Consider the following 24,751-nt stretch of genomic DNA (forward strand, 5'->3'; position numbering starts at 1 on the left):
TTATGAGCTGGAACACTTCTCTAGAGTTTATTTTCCCTTCGCAACTGTTTGATTACTCCGAGGTCCAGTCGTCTGTATAGTAAAAGGAACTTAAATGCTTGACTCTTTCTCTTTATTTACTAGTTTTCAAAATAACGGGTTGGATCCCTAGCATCTTACAAAGGTGACCAATTAGATTTTTGTACTTAAAGGTTACTTTGAACTCACAGATTTAGATAGATTTGTTTGATTCCTTCACAAGTTTTTTTTTTCTATTTTATTATATATTATTTAAAAATTTTTTATTTGTTAAACATTTTTTTGTTGCAGCTGAGGACTGGAGGTAGAGACCCCTGGGCTCATTTGCTGGGTCTCTTCTCTGCCTCCTTATTTCATTTTAATTAACAATTATTATGCATACTCATATAATTTATCAAAATTACCAGATCAGGGTACTTAGCATATTCAATATCTCAACCATTTGTCTTTTCTTTATGTTGGGAACATTCAGTAACCCCGGGTATTTGAAATTATATATTATTGTTAACTAAAGTTATCTTACAGTGTTATAGAAAACTAGAACTTATTCCTCCTATCTAGGTATAATTTTGTATCCTTGACAAATCTCTCCCCATATCTCCCTTCTCCTTACTTTTCCAGGTCTCTGGTATCCTCTGATCTACGTTTTACTTCTATGAAATCAGCTTTTTAAAATTTCCACATATGAGTGAGAAAAACATGTAGTGTTTCACTTTATTTTCCTGGTTCATTTCACTTAACATAATGAGCTCTAGTTCCATCTGTGTTGCTACTAATTACAGGATTTCATTCTTTTTTTTTTTTTTAGCCAAATAATTTTCCATTGTGTACATAATACCACATTTTCTTTATCCGTTTATCTATTGTTGAACATTTGGTTGATTGCATATCAACTATTGTGAATAGTGCTGCAGTAAATATGGGAGTGCAGATATTTCTTTGATATACTGATTTCCTTTTTTTTTTTTTTTTTTTTTTAGATAAATAAGTGCACAGTATTGGGATTGCTGTATTATGTGATAGTTTTATTTGTAGTTTTTTTTTTTTGAGGAACCTCCATACTGTTTTCTTTAGTGGGTGTACTATTTTACGTTCTCACCAACAATGGTTAAGAGTTCCCTTTTCTCTGCATCCTTACCAGCATTTGTTATTTTTTGTTTTTCTGATAGTAGCCATTCTAATGGTGAGATAGTACTTCATTGTGGTTTTTATTTGCATTTCCCTGATGATTTGTGATTTTGAACATTTTTTCATATATTTGTAGGCCATTTGTATCTTCTTTTGAGAACATCTGTTCAGATCATTTGCTCATTTTAAAGTAGATTGTTTTTCTATTAAGATATTTGAGTTCTTTGTATATTTTGGATATTAATCCCCTGCCAGATGAGTAGTTTGCAGATATTTTATCCTATTCGGTAGGTTGTCTCTCCAATGTGTTGATTGCTTCCTTTACTGTGAAGAAGCTTATTAGTTTGATATAATCCTGTTTATTTTTGCTTTTGTTGCCTATTGTTCTGAACCTAGATGTTCATCTGTCTCTCAAGACATGGGAAGTTTTCTGCTTTTGAAGTCTTACCAAACTGCTTTTCCCGGATCAATGTCCTGAAGCATTTTCCCTGTGTTTTCTTCTAGTAGTTGTATAGTTTCAAGTCTTACATTTAGGTCTTTTTTTTTTTCTTTTTAGAGACAAGAATCTTGCTCTCTCACCCAGGCTGGAGTACAGTGGTACAGTAATAGCTCACTGCAGCCTCAAACTCCTGGGATCAAGTACTCCTCCAGATTCAGCCTCTTGAGTAGCTGGATCTATAGGCACATTTTTTGGGAATTTTTTTTGTAGAGATGAAGTCTCGTTGTGTTGCCCAAGCTGGTCTCAAACTCCTGACCTCAAGCAATTCTCCAACCTCAGCCTCCCAAAGTGCTTGGATTACAAGTGTGCACCACCATGCCCAACCCTTTGAGTTAATTTTTGTATAGGGTGAGAGGTGGAGGTCTAGTTTTATTCCTCTGCATGTGGATAGCCAGTTTTCCTAGCACCCTTTATTGAAGAAACTGTCCTTTCCCCAATGAATGTTCTTGGCACTTTTGTCAAAATTCAGTTTGCTTTAGTTATGTGGATTAATTTCTGGGTTCTCTGTTCTTTTCCATTGGTTAGTATGCCTGTTTTTATACCAGTAGCATGCCGTTTTCATTTTTATAGTTTTGTAGTATATTTTAAAGTTTGGTAGTGTGATGCCCCCAGTTTAGATCTTTTTGCTCAGGATTGCTTTGGTTATTTGGGGGTTTTAGGATTTTCCCCCCCTATTTTTATGAAGAATATCATAGGCGTTTTGGAATCTGTAGATTGCTTTGGGTAGTATTGTCATTTTAACATTATTAGTTCTTTCAATTCATGAACATGAGATGTCTTTCTGTTTGTTTGTATCCTCTTCAATTTCTTTTACCAGTATTTAAAATTTTCCTTATAGAGATTTTTTTACTTTCTTGGTTAAATTTATTCCTAGGTTTTTTTTAAGCTATCATAAGTGAAATTGCCTTGTTGATTTCTATTTCAGCTAATTCATTGATTGTGTATAGAAATGCTACTGATTTTTACATATTTTTATATCCTGCAGCTTTACTGAATTCTCTTATCAGTTCTTAGTTTTTTGTTTGGTTGAATCTTTAGGTTTTCTCTTAATAAGATTGTTGTGTTTCTATTTTCATTTGTTTTAAAGAAATTCTAAATTTTATTCTTGATTTCTTCCTTCATCCATTGGTTGTTCAGGAACATGTTTTTAATTTCCAAGCATTTCTGTAGTTTTGAATGTTCCTTTTATTATTGATGTCTAGTTTTATTTCATTATGGTCATATTAAAAGCTCTGTATGATTTTGATTCTAAAAATTTTTTTGAAACCTGTTTTATGTCCTAATATATGATCTGTCCTGGAAAATGTTCCATGTGCTGATGAAAAAAAAAAAAAGTGTATTCTGCAGCTATTGGGTGAAATATTCTGTAAATATCTATTAAATCTATTTGGTTTGTGGTACAGTTAAAATCCAATGTTCTTTGTTGATTTTCTGTCTAAATGATCTGTCCAATGCTGAGAGTGGACGGACAGTGTTGAAGTCCCCAACTAGTATTGCATTGAATCTGTTTTCCCCTTTAGATTTAATAATATCTGCATTATATATCTGGGTGTTTGGTGTTGAGTACATATATATTTATAATTGTTATATTCTCTTGCTGAATTGATCCCTTTATTATTATATAATGTTGTCCTTCTTTGTCTCTTTTTGCAGCTTTTGACTTGAAGTCTGTTTCAACTGATTTAAGTGTAGTTTGGTTTTCATTTGCATGGAATATCATTTTTCATCCCTTCATTTTCAGTCTATGTGTGTCTTTACAGGTGAAGTGAGTTTTGTAGACAGCATGTAATTGGGTCTTGTTTTTTTAAAAGTCTGTTTCACCAGTCTGTATCTTTTAAATGGTGAATTAAATCAATTTCATTTAAGGTTATTATTGATAGGTGAGGACTTACTCCTGTGATTGTATTGATTGCTTTCTGGTTGCTTTGTATATCTAGTGTTCCTTACTTTCTCTTTTATCAATTATTTTTGCATTTGGGTGGTTTTCTGTAGTGATAAGATTTTATTCATTTATCTTTCTCCTTTGTGTGTCAGTCCTACCAATGAGTTTTATAATTTCACATGTTTTTGTGAAGGTAGTTAACATCTTTTTACTTGCAGATGTAAAAGTCTCTTGAACATTTCTTGTGAGGCCAGTCTACTCGTGTTGAATTCCCTTAGTTTTTGCTTGTGTGAGGAAGGTTTTACTTTGCATCATTTCTGAACAGTAGCTTTGCTGGGTATAGTATTCTTAGCTGTCAGCTTTTTTTTTTTCCCTTTCAGTCCTTTAAATTTATCATCCCATTCTCTCCTGGTCTGTAAGGTTTCTGCTGAGAAGCCTGATTTAAGTTTAATGAGGATTCCTTTATATGTGACTTGATACTTTTGTTGCTTTTAAAATTATTTCTTTGTCTTTGACTCTTGATAATTTGACCATAATGTACCTTAGAGAGGACCTGTTTGGGATTCTTTGAATTACCTCAACCTAGATGTTCATCTGTCTCTCAAGACATGGGAAGTTTTCTGCTGTTATTTTATTAAATATGCTTTCTTCACCTTTTCCCTTTTTTCTCCTTCTGGAGCACCCATAATATTAACAATAATTTTCTTTATAGTGTCCAATAAATCCTGTGGGCTTTCTTCATTCTTTTAAATTTATTTTTAAAACTGTTTTTTGTCTGCCTATTTCAAAAGAACTATCTGCAAGTTCAGAAATTCTTCTGCCTTTTCTAGTATACTGTTGAAGTTCTTGATTGTATTTTTTATTTAATGTATTGCCTTCTTAAGCTCTAGTTTTTGGGGTTTTTTTTAAATATCTATCTCTGTTGAACTTCTCATTCAAATCATGAATTGTTTTCATCATTTAATTGAATTATCTACCTGTATTCTCTTGTATCTCACTGAATTTCCTTAAGATTATTACTTTTTATTCTTTTTTGGCATTTTACATATTTTCTTATAATTGGGGCCTGTAACTGGAGAATTATTCTTTTCCTTTGGAGGTGATATATTTCCTTGCTTTTTCATGTTTGATGTGTCACTACATTGATTTCTATGCATCTGGTGGTGTCAGTTTGGTGGGTTGCATTGGCCTTGGTTCTAGATAGATACAGCAGCGTAGTCTCCATGTAGCTCCTTCAGCTATAATCCACACTAGTGGCATTTTCAAACCTCTCTGTGGCCTAGGCTGAGAGAATTTATTGTGACAGTTATGTGGCTTTGCCAGCTCATTCAGCATATATGGGGTCTGGTTGGCTGGGGTTGGGGCCACAACCCTGTTACTTTGACTAGGAGCATGGGTACGTGATCATTCAGCCAGCCCGGGAGTGTACCTGCCAGAAGCAACCCACAGGGCTTTCTCAGGCCTAGTGTGTGTGGGCTCATGGCTGCTCAGCCGTCCTGGAGGCATGATTGTTGGAGGTGGTACAGGACACGGCTGCTTGGCTGGCCTGGGGACATTTGCCCATGGGGCTCTTTTGTAGGCCAGAATACAGGTACAGGGCTTCTCTGCCTGCCTGGGGTGTGTTTGATGGGGCAGCTGCAAGGCTGTTCCTCAAGTGTAGGATGTGAGTGTAATGCTATATGACTGGCCTGGGATATGTCTGTTTAGATTGGTTCACAGGACTTTCTCAGGTCTAGGACACCGATGTGAAGCTGCTCAGCTGGCTCAGAGGTGTGCCAGCCAGGAACAGCCTATGGGTTGTTTCTTAGACCCAGTATGTGGGCACATGGCTGTTTGACCAGCATGGTGCATGTCCTCCAGGGGTGGCCCACAGGGCTGTTTCTCAGATCCAGGATGTGAGCTCTTGGCTTCTTGCTTAGCCTGGTGGTGTGCCTGCCAGGGGAAGCCTGCAGAACTGTTTCTCAGGCCCTGATTGCAGGCATAGGGCCACCTTCAGTGGGGAAGGATGCTGCAGAACTGTTTCTCAGGTTCTCAGTACAGGCACATAGCTGTTCCACTGATCCAAGGGCATATCAGTTACTCAGAGATGCAGGGACCTCTCTTACTTGGGGAAAGGTATGCAGTGGTTTGGCTGGCTCAGGGGTGAGTTCTCCCTGGGCAGGACTAATAGACTATTTCTCCTAGCAATAAGTGTGGTGATAGGGGTTGGTTTCCCTCCTGTGCAGGACCAGAGTCACAACCAGTTCTGGGCCCAGGCTCAGTGCAGCTGGGGGTTGTGGCCACCCATGTGGGTTTGGTGGAATGAAGATGAGGCCCCAGTGCTAGAGAATTGCAATGGCCACTGGCCCCCAGAGCAGGGTATACTCCAAAGGTGGTTCTGGTCTCAATATGATGCTGTGCTGCAGCAGCTTGGCTTATAGAGGGTGGGTGGTGAGTGAGGGGTGCATACCTCATGCTCCTAATCTGAGGTAATGTGACTGCATGAGTTCTTGGCACATGACTGCATTATCCAAACTGGGCTCAGGGCTCGTGAGGACTTTGGGATTTTTCAATGACTGTAGGTGTTAGTGATGGCAATGGGAGCTGGTAGGGATCTTCTGCTTTTGTTTTACCCCTAGTGGGAAGTCTTTCCTGACTCTGGGCAGAGCCAGTCTAGGCAGAGGAGACAGGGCTGCAGAGGCCAGGTGCCTCCACACTGCTCCTTGGACTTCCAGTCACCACAAGAACATCTCCACTCCCCACTGCACTCCAGCACTCTCTTTTTGACACTCCAGTCAAATCTTAGCTTTTTATTCATTACCCTGGTCCTTTCTTACAGGAGGACAAATGCCAGGCATCTCTAGTGAGCCATCTAGCTGATGTCACACTCTGTTTTTACAGATGTTCAGATTCTTCTATCTTTAACCACTGGGAAACCTCAAGTTTCTGAATTCTTTTGGCACTATTTCCTGATTGTTGCCTTGCTTTCTGGCATTGCAAAATGTTTTAGGCGCATCTTGTACATTTTCTGCCCTAGACCTGGGAATTGCCATTCCTTTAAAGAATTCTGCTTTCTTTTAGTGGAGAACAATATTTAGAGACTATAGTTTGGACACAGGGATTCATTGCTATTAATTTAGTCATCTTTTCTAGGCTGTTTCAATGAATGGAACTTGGAATTTTTTTTCCTAAGAATTTAGGTGTTTACACTGGTATTTCTAATTCGCATAAGATTATAGGGTTTTTTCTTCTTTTTTTATATTTTATTTTAAAGACAGGTATAATTCAGGATTAGATATAAAAGTGGTCATGTACAGGTAAAGTTTGGTCCTCCCTTTGGTCCCCACTTTGCCTAGTTTGAGATCAGGTATGCTTATTGATGTTGTGTCTCCACCCTCACCCCCAACCCTGGAAGTATCCTGCTTACTGCCAATCCATTTCTTATAGTAGTATGGTAAATGTTCAGGGTCTGCTTATGAGTGAGAACCTGTGGTACTCTGATCTTTGTTTCTGTGATAGATTACTCAGTATGATAGACTCCAAATCCATCCAAGTTGCTGCAAGGCTCATATATTTGTCCTTCTTTATGGCTACATAATATTCCATTGTGTATATGTACTATATTTCTTTTATCCAATCCTGTTTTGACGGGCAGCATGGTTGGTTCCATGTTTTGGCCATTGTGAATAGTACTGCAATAAACATGTATGTGCAGGTATCTTTTTTGTAGAATGATTTGAGTTCCTCCAGGTATATACCCAGTAGGAGGATTACTGGGTCATACGGAAGGTTGATTTCTAGTTCTTTCAGAAATCCCCACATTGTTTTCCATAGAGGTTGCACTTGTTTGCATTCCCATCAGCAGTGTAGATGCATTCCTTTCTCTCTGCATCCTCACCAGTCTGTTGTTGCTTGTTTTATTATTAATGGCCATTCTTATTGGGGTTAGATGGTATCTCAGTGTGGTTTTGATTTGCATTTCTCTGATGGTTAGCGAGGCTGAGCATTTTTTCATGTGTCTGTTCGCTGCCTGTATATCTTTTGAGAAGTGTCTGTTCATGTCTTTTGCCCACTTTTTAATGGGGCTGTTTGTTTTTTCTCTTTTGGCACATTTGAGTTCCTTATAGATCCTGGATGTTAGGCTTTTGTCAGATATGCAGTTGGCAAATATTTTTCCCATTCTGTGGGCTGTCTCCCTGCTTTCTTTTGCTTTGCAGAATCTTTTCAGTTTAATGAGGTTCCATTTGTCCATTTTATCTCTTATGGCATGGACACCTGAGGTTTTGATCAGGAATTGGTTGCCTCCTCCAATTTCTGTAAGGGCGTCTCCTGCATTTTCTAAAATTCTTATAGTTTGAGGATTTATGTTTAGATCTTTGATCCATTTAGAATTTATTTTTGTGTATGGTGATAGTTAGGGATCCTGTTTGGATCTTCTACCTGTAGTCAGCCAGTTTTTCCAGCAATATCTACTGAATAGGTTCTCCTCTCCCCAGTGGTTGTTGGTGGAGACTTTGTTGGAGATGAGTTGGTTGAGAAATTGAGGTTTTGCTTCCAGAATCTCTATCCTCTTCCATTGGTCCATATACTTGTTCTTACACCAAACCAGACTGTTTTGATTATTGTAGCCTTATAATAAAGTTTAAAGTCTGGAAGTGTGATACCTCCCACTTTGTTTCTTTTGCTAAGGATTGTTTTGGCTATATGTGGTCACTTATGTTTCCATATGAATTTATGTATTGTTATTTTCAGGTCTGAGAAGAATGATATTGGTAATTTAATGAGTATTGTCTTGAATCTGTAGATTGCCTTGGGTAGTATGGATGTCAACAATCTTGATTCTTCCAGTCCATGAACATGGAATATTTTTCCATTTGTTTGTGTCGTCTTTGATTTTTTTTGAGCAGTGTTTTGTAGTTTTCATTGTAAAGGTCTTTCACTTTTCTGGTTAGGGAGATACCAAGGTATTTCATTTCTTTGGTTGCTATCTTGAATGGGATTGTGCTTTTTATTTGGCACTCTGCCTGTTTGTTGCTGGTGTAAAAGAATGTGACTGTCTTTTGCACATTTATTTTGTATCCTAAGACTTTGCTAAAGTCCTTTATCAGTACAAGGAGATTTTTGACAGATTCTCTTGATTTTTTCAAGGTATGGGATCATATTGTCAGAAAAGAGGGATAACTTAACTTCCTGTTTTCCTTTTTGTCTGGTTGTTCTAGCTAGGACTTCCAACACTGTGTTGAACAGAAGGGGTAAGAGTGGGGAGCCTTGTCTTGTTCTGGTTTTCAGGGGAAATACTTCCAGTTTCTGTCTATTTAGCAATATGTTGCCTTGTGTTTATTATAGATGGCACTTACTATTTTGTAGTATGTTCCTTCTATGCCTAAGTGTTTGAGGGTTTTTAATCAAGAAGGGATACTAGATTTTATCAAAAGCTTTTTCAACATCTAATGATGTAATCACGTGGATCTTGTTTTTACATGTATTGATATATTTAATTATATTTATGGTCCTGCAGATGTTGATCCAGTCCTGCATCCTGGGGATGAAGCCTACTTGGTCATGTTGGATGATTTTTGAGATGTGTTGTTTGATCCAGTTTGCTAGAATCTTGTTGAGAATTTTTGCATCTATGTTCATCGGGGATATTTGCCTTTAGTTCTCTTTTTTTGTTGGATCTTTACCCGGTATGGATATCAGTGTGATGTTAGCTTCATAAAGTGATTTGGGGAGAACTCTATCCTTCTCAGTTGCCTGGAATACTTTCAATAGGATTGGTATCAGCTCCTCCTTGTATGTTTTATAGAATTCCACTGGAAAGCCTTCTGGTCCAGGTTTTGGTTTTTTTTTTTATGATGGAGTTAACTTCCTGGGTTGTTACTGGTCTATTTAGTGTTTCGGGGTCTTCTTGTTTCAACCTTTGGAGGTTGTGTGATGTCAGAAAGTCTTCCATTTCATTTAGGTTATCAAGTTTGTTTCCATACAGGTATGTATAGTAATCTCTGATAATCTTTTGTATTTATTCAGGGTCAGTTGTGATTTGCTGTTTTGTGAAGATGATTGTATTTTTAGGACTTTTTTTCTCTTTTCTTGGTCATTATGGCTAAAGGTTCATCAGTCTCATATATTCTTTCAAATAACCAGTTTTTGTTTTGTTGATTTCTTTCTATGATATTTTTGTCTTCTATGTCCCATATTTGGACTTTTACTCTGGTGATCTGGATTCTTCTACTAAAGTTAGGGTTTTGGTGGTCTTGTCTTTCAAGCTCCCTTAGTTGATTTGTTAGGCTACTGACTTGTGATCCTTCCATTTTCTTGATGTGTGTTCATAGAGATATAAATTACCCTCTTAGAACTACTTTCTTGGCATCCCAGAGGTTTTGGTGAGATGTTTGTTCATTTTCATTTATTTCCAGTAATCTTCTAATTTTTGTTTTGATTTCTATGTTGACCCAGTAGTCATTCGGTATTATACTGTTTAGATAGTTTTCAAGTTTATGTCTTATAATGAGATGATTGGGTTCTCATAGGGTGTACATAATTATTTGCTATCTATATGCATATAATAGTTTCAGAATGGTAGTACAATTTTTTATAATAACATGATGATGAGGATGATTTAAGCTTTTGGCAGATATTTTTGTTTTTATGGTACATTCTGCTAAGGATGTACGGTCAAATCACTTGTTTTAAAGTCACTTTTCATAGTTGATCTCTTTGTGATTATACTACTAGCTGGATATACAGATTTATTCATTTAATTTTGCTTTTTGTGAATTGCTTTTTAAAATCTAACTTTATTTTTTATTTTTTTAAGTTTAATTTTATTTTATCGTTGTGGGATACAAGACAGGATTGCGTGCATAAGTGGTTTAGGTACAGGTGAAGTTTTGGGCCTCCCATTGGACCTTACTTCTCCTGGATTAGGATCAGGCACCCTTATTGATGTTTATGGGCCCCCCACCCCAGGCAGTGCCCCACTATTGCCAATTCCTTTTTTGTAGTATTATGATAGGTGTTCAGAGTTCATTTATGAGAAAGAGCATGTGGTGCTCAATTCTTTGTTTCTGTGGTAGATCACTGAGTATGATGGACTCTGAATCCATCCAAATTACTGTGAAGTCCATAATTAAACCAATTTTCTTTAAAAGTTACATAAAATGTTGACACGACTTTGAAATAAAATATATAAAACCAAGGTATTTTTAGAGAAACATAGCTTTCTCTGTTTTACCCTCCCTTTTTAGGAAATTGATTAAACATTTTTTGTGTGCATTTTCCTTCCACTTAAAAACAATAGGCACATATTCCTGAGTATGTGTTTGTATCTCCTCTCCACTCTTTTAGATAAAAGGTAGTTTAATTATATGTACCTTCTGCATCTTCTTTTAATTAATATTAATATATCCTTGGCATCACTCCATAATGATGAGAATCACTCCAGCATATTGGGAAATTATTTTTATTTCAGCCACATGTTTTTCATCATTGTACGGATGTACCATAATTTAACCTACCCTAGATTAATATTTACGTGTCCTTTATTTTAAAGATATACTGACATATTTTATTCTTTTGTAATGTAAGCACAAATTAATACAATTCCTTGTAACCATATCTGTTTGATTTCTATAGTTATCATCAAATCTTGTAATCCAGTGGTGTTTAGTTTTTACAATTACCTTCGAACTCATCCTTTGCTTATTCGAAGAAACCTTGCCTCTCCTGAAGGAACTTTGGCAACATTAGGTCTCAAAACTGAGAAAAACTTTGTTGATAAAATTAACCTCATAGAAAGAAAACTCTTCTTTACCACTGCAAATGCTCATTTTAAAGTTGGATGCCCTGTTTTAGCCTTGGAGGTACTCTCTAAAATTCCAAAAGTAACCAAAACTTCTGCCTTATCTGCAAAAAAAGATCAACCTGACTTTGTTTCTAAGGAGATGGATGATGTACCTTCACAGTCAAGAACTCTGAGTGATGGCAGTGGAAGTTCTGGCATTGATTGGTCAAATGTAACTTCATCACAGTATGACTGGAGTCAGCCGATGGTAAAAGTTGATGAGGAACCTCTTAATCTTGATTGGGGTGAAGATCATGATAGTGCCTTAGATGAAGAGGAAGAAGATGCTGTTGGTTTGGTAATGAAAAGTACAGATGCCAGGGGAAAAGACAGACAAGAAGGTCAGAAGGCATCAGACCCTAACATGTTATTAACTCCTCAGGAAGAGGATTGTCTTGAAGGTGATACTGAAGTTGATGTGATTGCTGAACAACTAAAATTCAGAGCTTGTTTAAAGATCCTTATGACTGAACTAAGAACATTGGCTACTGGTTATGAAGTAGATGGAGGAAAACTCAGATTTCAACTCTATAACTGGCTTGAAAAAGAAATTGCTGCCTTGCATGAGATATGTAATCATGAATCAGTTGTTAAGGAATATTACAGTAAAACATATACCAAAGTTGAGAGTGATCTGCTGGATCAGGAAGAAGTGGTGGACAAACCAGACATTGGTTCCTATGAGCGCCACCAAATAGAAAGACGAAGACTGCAGGCTAAACGGGAGCATGCAGAAAGACGAAAGCTGTGGCTGCAGAAAAATCAAGATCTCCTGAGAGTGTTTCTTAGCTACTGTAGCCTTCATGGGGCCCAAGGTGGTGGTCTGGCCTCAGTAAGGATGGAACTCAAATTTTTGCTACAAGAATCACAGCAGGTATGAACATCCCTTTGTTTTCAATCTTGGTTAGTTGAGTAATTTCAATAACTCTTCAGTTATAGCTGTAAGACTCTTTTTACTAGTTAATCAAAGTATGTTTGGCTCCTCTATTCATAGAAGGCAGATATCTGTGCTCTATGTGTGTCTTTTTAGATTAAAGTTTTGGTAATTAGGAGTAGGCTTAAAAGCTTAAGAACATACTTGTGTTGTATTTATCTTTATGTCTTCTGCATCTAGCATAGTGCCTGGTACATACTAGGCACCCAAAAGTTTTTGTACAGTAAGTGAGTAAGTAATTGAACATATTGCTTTTACACATGTGTTTATCACCAGTATTTTTTATCAGATAACTTTTTTTTTTCTCCTTCATTTTAACTACTTTGGAAAAAATAATTAATTATCACCCACAGGAAACTACAGTAAAGCAGCTCCAGTCTCCACTACCGTTGCCTACCACCCTACCTCTGCTTTCAGCAAGTATTGCTTCAACAAAAACAGTCATAGCTAATCCTGTATTGTACTTAAATAATCACATCCATGATATACTTTATACTATTGTTCAGATGAAAACACCACCTCATCCCAGTATTGAAGACATGAAGGTAATGTAAAGTTTATGATTATTTTATATTATACACACTGAGAAGGTAAATATGTTATACTTGTCTTCCAGTTTGAACTTAGAGTAACTATTTTAAAGTGCTCTTATGTGCTACCTTTCTCCCTCCCAATCAGTTCAAGACTATTTGTCCAATGAATATGACTTATAAAAGTAAGCATTATTCTTACTTCTGGGTAAGTTGCTATCTTCCTCTAAGATGGGCAAATACTTTTTTGGTAATAAGACTAGTTTTTCTCAACAGTGTTCTTGCCACTTAATATTTCTTTAGATCCCTCTTTTCCTCTTAAATGACCCATTAAGTTGGAAATGTTTGTGGCTATTTGTTTACATGCCAAGATATTATGAAAATATAAGTTGGAAAGTACCTGGGAGGGAACCACAATTGACCTGAAATGACTTCAGAGAGAGTATCCTTATTACTGTTTCCTTGTTGGTTGTATTTATTGGACGTTATCCAATGGTTAGAGACAATCAGTTTTGGCAGTTACTAACCTAACTTGAACCTATACACTTTGCTGAGATCTTAAAACTGATACATTCCAAGAAACACTAGGGAGCTTGGCAGGATTTGGGGAGATAACTAGATAATCACTGTGCCAGCCTAAGTGTGTTTGTGTTATGCTTTTTCCAATTCTAGTGGCTAATGTACATTTCAGGCCCCGTGGCAGCCATGTTTAATCTGGTAGTTATTCTTCTGTAGGTTCTGGTTACATCAGCCTATTAGGGACTTCTAATTGATATGAATTAACCTATATTAGTATTTTAGCAGAGATTACTTAAGTTATTAGGTGAATATGGATATGTAGAAAAGGCATAAAATGCATATATACATTGAAAGTAAACATTTCCAATTCCTAGAAATTTGGATAAGGCTTTCAAAGGGTAATACATAGAAGGCTGAATTTCAAACAGTATGAAACTATTTCAAAGTTGTCTTCAAATTTTAAAATTGTTTTGAGTCTATAAGTGTTGATTTAGTATGGCATTTCAGGGTGTGTTTTTTATATTATATGGATGCATTTTAAACTTTTAAATGTAAAATTCTAAAACTATCTCTGACTCATGAGTGCCACGTAAATTATTTGCTTTCTGGAACATCAACCATTTCACACAGTGAATGATATATTTACTAAACAGATTTAATTCTTTCTTATTGATAAGATCAGGTCTTTATTCAAATCAATGGAAATTTTGTAAGACAGTCTTAAATGAAAGCACCGGAATTTCTATACTTATTTCGATTCTGCTTTTTAAGGAAATATTACTACTTAAGCTCATCATTAGTAAGCTAGGGAAAATCCCAGTAATTTCAACATTGACAGTTTATTCAGGGCCTGGCAATTGGGAGGCTCACAGTAAATGTTTGGTTAAGATGTGTCCGAAACAATCAGCTTTGTTGTGGGCATGCATACAAAGGGGGGTGAAAATTATTTTTAGAAGTTTTATCACAGAGTTAGTAGCCTCATATAGGATTTAGTCTTATTTATGATATTGCTAGTTTCCTGGGTATTTTCTACATATTTTCTAAGTATTACTGTTGTTTAGAAATGTTAGTACAAAATGTAATTGTGGCTGTTTTGGTTTTAGGTGCACACACTTCATTCACTAGCAGCATCACTTTCTGCATCAATTTACCAAGCATTATGTGACAGTCATAGCTACAGGTAAAAAAAAAAAAAAAATCACCCAAAATAGTATTAATACAGCAAGAACATTAAACTGTTCCGGAGTTAATATTAAGTTTCTATTTCCTAGGGACTGAAAAATCCCCAAATATGACTGCCATGTATATTTTAATACATGAGAAAGAGTCAGAAACAAAATAATTATTTGTTTAGCTGCCACCTAGAAACAACAGAGAAATATAGAAATTAACAAATAGTAAATATAACTTATCATTACTATCTTTATTTTTAAGAAAGAAGAGTTTACGGTCTAAAATAATTTATAATATGAAAATTCTAAACTGTTTTCTTTAGGAACTATTTCTTTTGCATTGGATTAGCTTCTATTTGTTGAACTGGTTCTTAATTGAAAGAAACATTTTTTTAAAAAAATGAAATGTACATTTCTAAAATTGAATTATTAAAATTAATTTTACTTACTCATTTATAGATGATTTTTATTGTAGATGATTTAAAAGTCTTTGCAAGTGATATCAGTTAGAAGGAATGGTTTGAACTTTTCTAAATGTCAAATTGCTTTTATTAGTATATACTTTGCATTTTAATGACTAGGGTAATGTAAGTTATAAGAAGTTGAGTCACTTGGAAAGGTGGCCTAGATTTAAATGAATTTTTAAAAAATAAATAAGAAATTCCGGCTACTTGGAAGGCAGAAGGATCGCCGGAGCTCAGCAGGTCGAGGCTGCGGTGGCTGGGAGCAGCCACTGCACTCCAGTCTGGGCGACAGAGTGAGACTCCAACTCAAAATAAATAAATAAATAAATAAGAAGTTTGTAATAGATATAGATTCACATTAAATGTAATGTTAATGGCCTTTTGTAGGAACATTTGATATCAAAAAAGAATTACTCTCTCAAAGTGGCCTGTATGCTGATTTTAACCTAATTAAACCATGTCTAAATAACTCCCAAAACTAGAAATGTATAAGGAAAAAAGTTGATTTAGTTGACTGTGGTCATCTAAATGATCAAAGATTACTTGTTTGATATCAGTCACTGATTAAAATGGCACCAACTGAGAAATAAAATACATTGTTTTAAAATGTGTATTTTCCAGTCCTTTACCAATGACTTACTCTCAGTGACTCAACTTTACTTTCTGCTTTTGTATTTTCCCCAATGTCACAAAAATAGGTATTACAGAGAGGGAAGTAAATATTTAGGGACATTGGACTTTAGGTATAGGTATTTTAAAAATATGATTCCCCAGATTTTAGTCCATATTTTAATTTAGAGTTAAGCTTGAACAACTTTGCAGAGCTAAGAAATGCAACAAACTAGTACCTCGAAACTTTCTGCCTGCTGAATCCTAGTACCAACAATAGTCTCCTTAACTCAGATTAAAAAAAAAAAAAAGAGTGTAAATAGAAAAAATTTTAAAGTATTAAGTGGCACCTGGAAAAAATTTTAAAGGCATAAATGTCATCTGCCCAACATAATAAAAGGATATTTTGTTTTAAAAAAAAGATCAATAATCATTTGTAACTAATTGCTAGAACTGTCTAAAATAAATTTTTATTAGAACAGTTAATTTATTTTAAAGAATTTTTGTTTTAAATAATCATCTAAAATAGATGATGTGCAAAAATGCAATTGCTTATTACCTCTACCTCTCTTAGGGAGATAAGTAACTGAACCTATTTTTTTTTTCTTTTTTTTTAGTAGTCAAACTGAAGGAAATCAGTTTACAGGAATGGCTTATCAAGGACTTCTTTTAAGTGATCGTCGAAGACTAAGGACAGAAAGCATTGAAGAACATGCAACACCAAATTCTTCTCCTGCTCAATGGCCTGGTGAGAATTTAAGTGCTTTTTTTCAGTCTTCTGTTTGCCAGTTCCTTTTAGAAAAAATTTCCTGATTGTTGCTGGATTTTTAAAATTTGTTTTTGATGATGTTTTCAGCTATGGATTAGGAATTTTTAGGTAGTGTAATATTTTGTTTAAAGACTAAGAAAGTTCGGGATATTTTCAGAAATTCTGAGAGAGCATTAACACAGTCTTATTTTCAAATATAATCATAGAAAATACAATTATTTTCAGGAGTTTACATTTAAAAATTAGAATAAGAGTGATCCTTTGATGGTATATATTCCTTCTCTCTTTTTTTGGTTAGTTCTTTCTCATTCTCTATATCAGTTATTTCAAATCTTCTACACTTTCCTCAATACCCCAAGTGTGTATTTAAAATTAATTTAAGTATATAGTTTTCATTTTAACTAATTATATTGAAATTATATCAGACTTGCAAAAAAATTACAAAAATAATACAAAGAATTTTTGTATGACTTCCACCCAGATTCTTCAAATGTTAACATTTACCGTGCTTGCTTATCAGTCATTCCTTCTTTCTCTCACCCACTTGCTGCTGCGTGTTTCTAAGTATATTTTTTCCTGAAGTATTCGAGGGTAATTTGCAGACATGACATCCTTTCTCGTCTAAATATTTCAATGTGTGTTTCCTAAAAACAGATGATATCTTACAGAAACACCACACAGTTATCAAATTTAACATTTTAACATTAATATAATACTGTTTTATAACCTACAGACCTTTTTCAAATTTTGCCAGTTGTCTCACTATTAGTCTTTTTTTGGTCCTTGTAACATTTGGTTGTAATGTTTCATTTGCCTACCCTAACATGGAGTAAAGTTCTTCCTTCTTTCCCTGTCTTTCACAACTTTGACACTTTTGAAGAATACTGACCAGTTATGTCTTGGTTTTTTTTTAAAGAATGTCCCTCAATTTGGATGTTTCTGATTTTTTTGTTGTTGTGTTAATATTAGATTCAAGTTATGTATTTTTTGGCAGGGATACCACAAAAAAGATGTGCCTTTCTCAGGGCAAAATATCAAAAGACACATGATGTCAATCAATCTAGTTACTGGTACTAATAACTTTGATCACTGAGTAAGATGGTTTCTGCCAAGTTTCTTCTTTGTAAAGTGACTGTTGTTTTCTTTGTAATTAGTATCTTTTGAAGAGATAGTTTGAGAGTGTATAAAATATCATACTTTCACCTGCTAATTTTAGCATCTAGTGATGATTCTTGATTGAATCAGATATTACTGTGGGGTTACTAGATGTTAATTTTCTAATTCTGTCACTCATTCTGCTTAATAGTTGAAATTCTGCCGTAAGGAAGAGCTTTTCCTTGTCCTCATTTATTTATTCAGTGAATTGGTCATCAATATTTACAAATGGATTATTTTATTCTGTAGGTTATAATTCATTCCTGTTACTTATTTTGTTGTTCAAAATATGGAAATATTTATTTTATAGAATATAGATGCATAATTTTGGTTAAGTTGCAAATTTGGATTTTTTTTTCTTGTGGTGCTTCATCCTGATGTACTTCTAATGATATTATATACCCTTGCAGGTGTGAGCTCACTTATTAATCTCTTGAGTTCAGCCCAAGACGAAGACCAGCCAAAATTGAACATTTTGTTATGTGAAGCTGTTGTTGCTGTTTACTTAAGTTTATTGATACACGCTCTTGCTACAAATTCCTCCAATGAATTGTTTCGACTTGCAGCCCACCCATTAAATAATCGAATGTGGGCTGCTGTTTTTGGAGGGGGTGTAAAACTTGTTGTGAAACCTCGAAGACAATCAGAAAGTATTTCAGGTAAGATAAGTTTGATACCAATAATGTATGTAAATGTTAATTGCTTGTAATGGTAAAGATTTTTTAATGTTTTTAAAAAATTTATTTTGTAAATCAGTGGTGTTTAAGGTATAATCAATTTTATTAGGATAGTAAATTGCTAATCCCATATTGGAATAAAAATTATAGTTTGTTACTTTTATTTTTATGGAACTAACATTTTACACTTTGAGATTAATAAAGTAGGACATGTTTGAAGAGAATAAAAAAGAAATAGAGGAAAAGTAAAGGGAAGTAAGGAGACAGTGTTAAGGAATGAGGTCATAGAAAAAGGAAAGTTCTTAATTAGAGAAGGAAAATTTAAATAAACCCTCAAAATCTTTATAGAGCACACCAGCAGTTGGCTTCAGGTTAAGTTTATAGTCATGTACAAGACAGCTGTTCCAGTCATGCACATGGCTTTTTAATTCCATTTTCCATGTTTTTTTTTTCTTCCCTTGCGGACCAGAATGTATTTTTCATCTCACTTTGTAAAATAGTAGGATGTGGTGAGGTATAGAATGATGTCACAGGGAATGTTTCTATCTTGGTGCTGAAACATATAAATCATCTTAATTCTTCCCTGGAAATGGACATATTACAGATGAGGAATCAGTGGTACAGAGAGTTTAAATGACACAGGTTCTAACCTCTGTCTTTACTGTCCACTGTTGAGTTAAATTATAGATTCTTGTGTAAATTGATGTAAAGGAGATGATCTCACCAACACCCACTACTTCCATTCCCATTATATATAGCTGTCTCTTAATCTTTTTCTTCCTACCTGTTTATAGTCCACTTTAAACTTAAAGGTGTTCCTCCCAAATTGCTTTTTTCTCTTCCTGAATTTTTGGGTTTTTGTGCGTGGTAATTTTATCCATCAAGTCATCCATGCTTAAAACCTGCCAATACAAATACATGTTTGCATTAAATCATTAACTTAACACCTACTATCTGCCAGCCAGGGTTCTAAGCTTTGGGAAGTGAACAAAATAGATAAATCCTTTACCCTCATGAATCTTACATGTAGTGAACATAGACACACAATAAACAAATAAACAATATTTCAGGTATGGTAAGAACCATGATAAAAATAAAGCAGAGTAAGTGGAAAGAGAGTGATGAGGGAATGGGAGTGGAACAGTTCGGTTAGAGTGGTGAGAAGACATATTTCTGATGAAATAGCATTTGAACAGAGCTGTAGGAAAGTAAGGAAATACACCATGCAGATATCTGGGGCAGAGCATTCCAGGCAGATGGAGCAGTGAAGGTACTGAAGTAGAATTGAGTTTGGCCTTTTCCAAGTACTTTAAGGATGCCATCATGGCTATCGTGAAGAGGGAGAGTGGTACAGGCCATGAGGTTAGAGAAGTAGCTGGAGGCAAAGTCACTTCGGGTTTGATCATGGTGAAGACTTGAGTTGTTCTGAAGAAAGATGGGAAGCTACTGGAGGAAGTTTTTTTTTATTTTTTTTTTTGAGTTGGAGTCTCACTCTGTCGCCCAGACTGGACTGCAGTGGCCGCTCCTGGCCACCGCAGCCTCGACCTGCTGGGCTCTGGCGATCCTTCCGCCTCAGCCTTCCGAGTAGCCGGAATTACAGGCATGCGCTACCACGCCCAGTTGATTTTTTGATTTATTGTAGAGATGAGGTCTCGCTGCCCAGGCAGGTCTCGAACCCGCGGGCTCAGGCAATCCACTCACCTCAGCCTCCCAAAGGCATGGGATTACAGGCTGAGCCACCGAGTCCGGCTTGGAGGAAGTTTTAAGGGGAGGAGTGACATAATCTTAAGATTTAAGTTTTTAAAGAAACCATTCTAGCTGCTTTGTGGAGAAGAGACTGCAGTGAGAATCAAAGTAGGAAGCCTGAGTGGGAGGCTGCTGTAACAGTCCACTTGCAAAGTAATTGCAGGCTACCATCAAGAATGAATGGATAAACAAACTGTAGGATATACATGCAGTGGAGTACTCAGCCATAATAAAAAAGAATGAAGTACTGACATGCTACAATCTGCATGAACTTTGAAAATGTGTTAGGTCAAAGAAGCCAGACACAAAAGCTGTCATATTGTCTGACTCTATGTATATGAAATATTCAGAATAAGTAAATCCATGGAGACAGAAAGCGGACTAATGATTGCCATGGCTAGGGGAGGGAGAAATAGGGAGTGACTGCTTATTTGATACAGAGTTTCCTTTGGGGGTGACAAGAATGCTCTGGAGCTACATAGAGGTGGTGATTGCACAACATTGTGAATGTACTAAATGCCACTGAATTGTGAACTTTAAATTGGTTCATTTGATGTTACGAAAATTTTGCCTCAAAAAGAGATAGTGGTAGGTTAACTATGGTGTTAGTCATGGACAGTGAAAAATTGTTGTATCCTGGATATAATTTGATATTAGAACTGAGGGATTTGGTGATGAATTGTGTATGGTATGGGAGAAAGAGGAGTTGAGATAAGATTATCTTCTGTGATGGGGAAGTTTAGGAGAAGAGCAGGCTGACTTCTACTTTCTGGCCCTCCCATATCCAATTCGTTCTTGAGTCCTTTTGCTATTTCTTTTATGTATTCCTCATATCTAACCCTTCATCTAGGCTTTACCACCCACTGTAATAGTACTGGCCATTCTTATATCATCTTCCATCTTCCTCTCTAATTGATCAAAGAAACCACACCTCTATCAGTGCAAGGAGGTTTTTGATAGATTCTCTTGGATTTTCGAGGTATAGAATCATGTCGTCTGCAAAGAGGGATAACTTGATTTCCTCTTTTCCTATTTGGATATCCCTGGTCTTCTTATCTTGTCTGATTGCTTTAGCTAGGACTTCCAAAACTATGTTAAACAGGAGGGGTGAGAGTGGGCATCCTTGTCTTGTTCTGGTTTTCAGGGGAAATGATTCCAGTTTCTGTCTGTTTAGCAGTATGCTGGCTGTGGGTTTCTCGTAGATGGCTCTTACTATTTTGAGGTATGTTCCATCTAAGCCTAGATGTTCAACGGTTTTTATCAAGAAGAGGTGCTGGATTTTATCAAAAGCTTTTTCTGTATCTAATGATATAATCATGTGGGGTTTTTTTTTTACATCTATTGATATATTTAATTATATTTGTGGTCTTATGAATGTTGAACCAGCCCTGCATCCCAGGGATGAACCCTACTTGGTCGTAGTGGGTGATTTTTAAGATGTGCTGTTGGATACAGTTTGCTAGGATCTTGTTGAGAATTTTAGCTTCTATGTTCATCAAGGATATTGGCCTATAGTTTTCTTTCTTTGTTGGCTCTTTGCCTGGTTTGGGTATCAATGTGATGTTAGCTCATAAAATGATTTGGGGAGAGTTCCATCTTTCTCAATTGACTGGAATACTTTCATTAGAACTGGTATCATCCCTCTACTGGGAATATACCTGGAGGAACTCAAATCACTCTATGAAAAAGATACATTTATTGCACATACGTTTATTGCAGCATTGTTCACAATAGCAAAAACATGGAACCAACCGTGCTGCCCATAGAAAGAGGACTGGATAAAAAATGTGGTACATATACACAATGGAATATTACACAGCCATAAAGAAGGACAAAATTATAAACTTCACGGCAACTTGGATGAACTCAGAGTCTATAATACTGAGTGATCTATCACAGAAACAAAGAACTGAGTATCACATGTTCTCACTCATAAGTGGATCTTGAACAATTATTGTAATACTATAAGAAAAGGATTGGCAGTAGTGGGAAACTGTGGGGAGCGGGCGGGGGAAGTGCCAGAATTGGCAGTAGTAGGAATCTACCAGGGGGGTGGGGGCACACCTCATCAACAAGTGTAACTGCATAATGAACATTTGCATGCCTAACCCTGAATTGTACACCACGTCTTTAAAATTAAAAATTAAAAAAAAAAAAAGAAACCACACCTCATGGTGACTAAAGCTTAAGAGGCTTTGGTGAGATTTGTCGGTAATATAAGTTCCCAACCTCATATTCACAGGCTAGTCCTAGCCTAACTCTTTGCTGTTGATATTACTGTCCTCCCTGATTCCTGTCTACCAAAAGTAGTTTAATTCTCATTTACCCAAACCTCCTTGGCCATTTGTTTATGTTGCTCCTCTTTTCCCATTAAGCTTCTGCCCTTCCTTTAAGGCATGCTTTTACATCCTACATATTCAGTGAATCTTCCTTGAACCACATAACCAGGAATAATCAATCAATTATTTGCTTTAGTGCTTATTGAATATACCACTTATTTAATATATTTTACTTTACTTTTTTGGTTTTTTTTTTCTTTTTTTGAGTTGGAATCTCACTCCATTGCCCAGGCTGGAGGGCATTGGCACACTTACAGCCACTCCAGTGTCAACCTGCTGGACTCCGGCAATCCTTCTGCCTCAGTCTTCCAAGTAGCTGGAACCTTAGACATGTGCTACCATACCCAGCTAGTTTTTTATTTATTGTAAAGATGAGGACTTGCCAAGTTGCCCGGGCTGGTCTTGAACCTGCGGGTTCAGGCAGTCTACTAACCTCAGCCTTCCAAAGTGCTAGGATTACAGACTGAGCCACCAGGCCCGGCCTACTTTACTTTTAATCCTTACTTATATAGCTCATTGGCTACTTCGTGGCAAGATATCTTCTAATGCTTTATCCTCATCTGCATCTCTGCCATGACTGCTGGAAAACTGATGCAGTCATAACTAGAAAAGTTTAGAAGCACAGATATTAGTAATTTAGTTTAGACTAAAAACATGGAGCAAGAGTAGGATGAAAAGAAGGATTAATTCTATAAATTAATGAAAGATAGATGCTGATTTTTTTCTTTTATCACTATTCAGCACCCCCCGTCCCTTCGGAAGATATAGATAAACACCGCAGGAGATTTAACATGCGAATGCTGGTTCCTGGAAGGCCTGTAAAAGATGCTACCCCACCACCTGTGCCTGCAGAAAGACCATCCTACAAAGAAAAATTTATTCCTCCTGAACTTAGTATGTGGGATTATTTTGTTGCAAAGGTAAAGAGTGTGAAGAATGCAAACTTTTAAGTGTGTTTTATTAACCTTTGTGTATGTGTCTCATAGGAATGATGCAGTAGCTTTTGGATTGAGTCACTATAGTTTTGACATTTAATTTCTTAAGCCTAGAAACGGAATAGTCATAGTAAATTCAGGGATGATCAGCCACTTGATGGGACTTAGGTATAAACCAGAAGTCAGTTATTAGCACACAATCAGCATAATCTTTTTCTAGAGATTAGAAAATGCATATCTACCATCTAGGCACCCCTCTTCTGATTATCAGTAGTTCCCTTGGTCAGCATGGACTTAGAGTAGAAGGAGGTGGATAGGCATTTTGAGGTTTTATCAATCCATAGCAAGACCCCATGATATATCTGTTTCCCCAGAGCAAAGAAAACTTCTGTGGGGATCAGAATACTCATGGTGACTAGATTCATTATAGCCCCATTTCATACCATGTTGCTTTCCTGCACTTTGCTGTTTTGGGCTTATTACCCTCCTTCTATTGATATATTCCCCTCTTTACGTGTATTAACACTATTGTCACCTTACTGTGCATACACATTAGGTAACACATTAGGTAATACAGCTCCTGTCCCATTTAAAAATTTTTATTAGGTCTCATCTTAGAGGGTTTTTTGTTTGTTGTTTTTGAGTTGGAGTCTCACTCTGTCACCCAGGCTGGAGTGCAGTGGCATGCTCACGACCACTGCAGCCTCGATCTGCTGACTCAGGAGATCCTTCCACCTCAGCCTTCCAAAGTAGCTGGAACTACAGGCATGCACCGCCATGCCTGGATAATTTTTTTTTATTTATTGTAGAGAAGAGGTCACACCAAGTAGCCCATGTTGGTCTTGAACCCCCGGGCTCAGGCAGTCCTCTCACCTCATCTTCCCAAAGTGCTGGGATTACGGGCTTGAGCCACTATGCCTGGTCTTAGAGTTCTTAAGGTGCTGATTCTACTCTGTTTTTTTGTAGTCTAAGCTGATCTTTTTGTTATCGTAAGACTTTGGTTATGCTGCTGGTTCTTAAGGTGTGGTCCCAGAATTAGCAGCATCAGCAGTGCCTGAGAACTTGTGAGAAATGCAAATTCTTGTGTCCTACCTTAGACCTAGTCAATCAGAAACTTTGGGAGTGGGAACCAACAGTCTGTTTTAACAAGCTTTCCAGGGAGTTCTGATATATGCTGAAGTTTGAGAGCCACTGAGTTAGGCATAGTTAGTATAGTTAGTATCGATTTCCAGGTTTACGCTCTATTAGGACCCCAGCTTATACTTAGAGGATCATTCTGGCTTAGCCCTTAATGCTACTTATTGAGTTGCATTTAAGTGTGTAACTAATAAGCCAGGGACCTAATAAAGTTCTCTTAAAAATATATAAGCAGTTCCCAACCTTACCTTTCTAATTTAAAATTTTTCTTTGCAATTAATGAAAGCCCACTGCAATATTAATGGGAATGATAGCAACACTAAGATTTGCCAATATAATTTTGGTTTGTCAGAAATGTTTCCTCCTGACTAATAGAAGTTTTGAAAATTTGGGAAATGCAAAAAGGTATGAAGAAG

At 36.3% G+C, this 24,751-nt stretch overlaps 1 protein-coding gene across 4 annotated transcripts in view; it reads left to right on the plus strand.

The window, feature by feature from the left end:
* Positions 1-24,751, plus strand: part of DMXL2 (Dmx like 2) — a 182,004-nt gene that overhangs the window by 135,148 nt on the left and 22,105 nt on the right. For 2 of the 4 annotated variants that reach the window (XM_021711942.1, XM_008057304.2), the window contains exons 24-29: positions 11,142-12,223; positions 12,637-12,828; positions 14,436-14,512; positions 16,195-16,325; positions 17,912-18,160; positions 23,005-23,183. In XM_021711942.1, the coding sequence (XP_021567617.1) occupies positions 11,142-12,223; positions 12,637-12,828; positions 14,436-14,512; positions 16,195-16,325; positions 17,912-18,160; positions 23,005-23,183 (1,910 nt within the window). The remainder of the gene's footprint in view (positions 1-11,141; positions 12,224-12,636; positions 12,829-14,435; positions 14,513-16,194; positions 16,326-17,911; positions 18,161-23,004; positions 23,184-24,751) is intronic. The other 2 variants (XM_021711944.1, XM_021711943.1) reach the window with 1 other exon arrangement.

This window comes from Carlito syrichta, unplaced genomic scaffold (genome assembly GCF_000164805.1).
Source record: "Carlito syrichta isolate Samal-C Ts95f unplaced genomic scaffold, Tarsius_syrichta-2.0.1 Scaffold302945, whole genome shotgun sequence".
Lineage (NCBI taxonomy): Eukaryota > Metazoa > Chordata > Mammalia > Primates > Tarsiidae > Carlito > Carlito syrichta.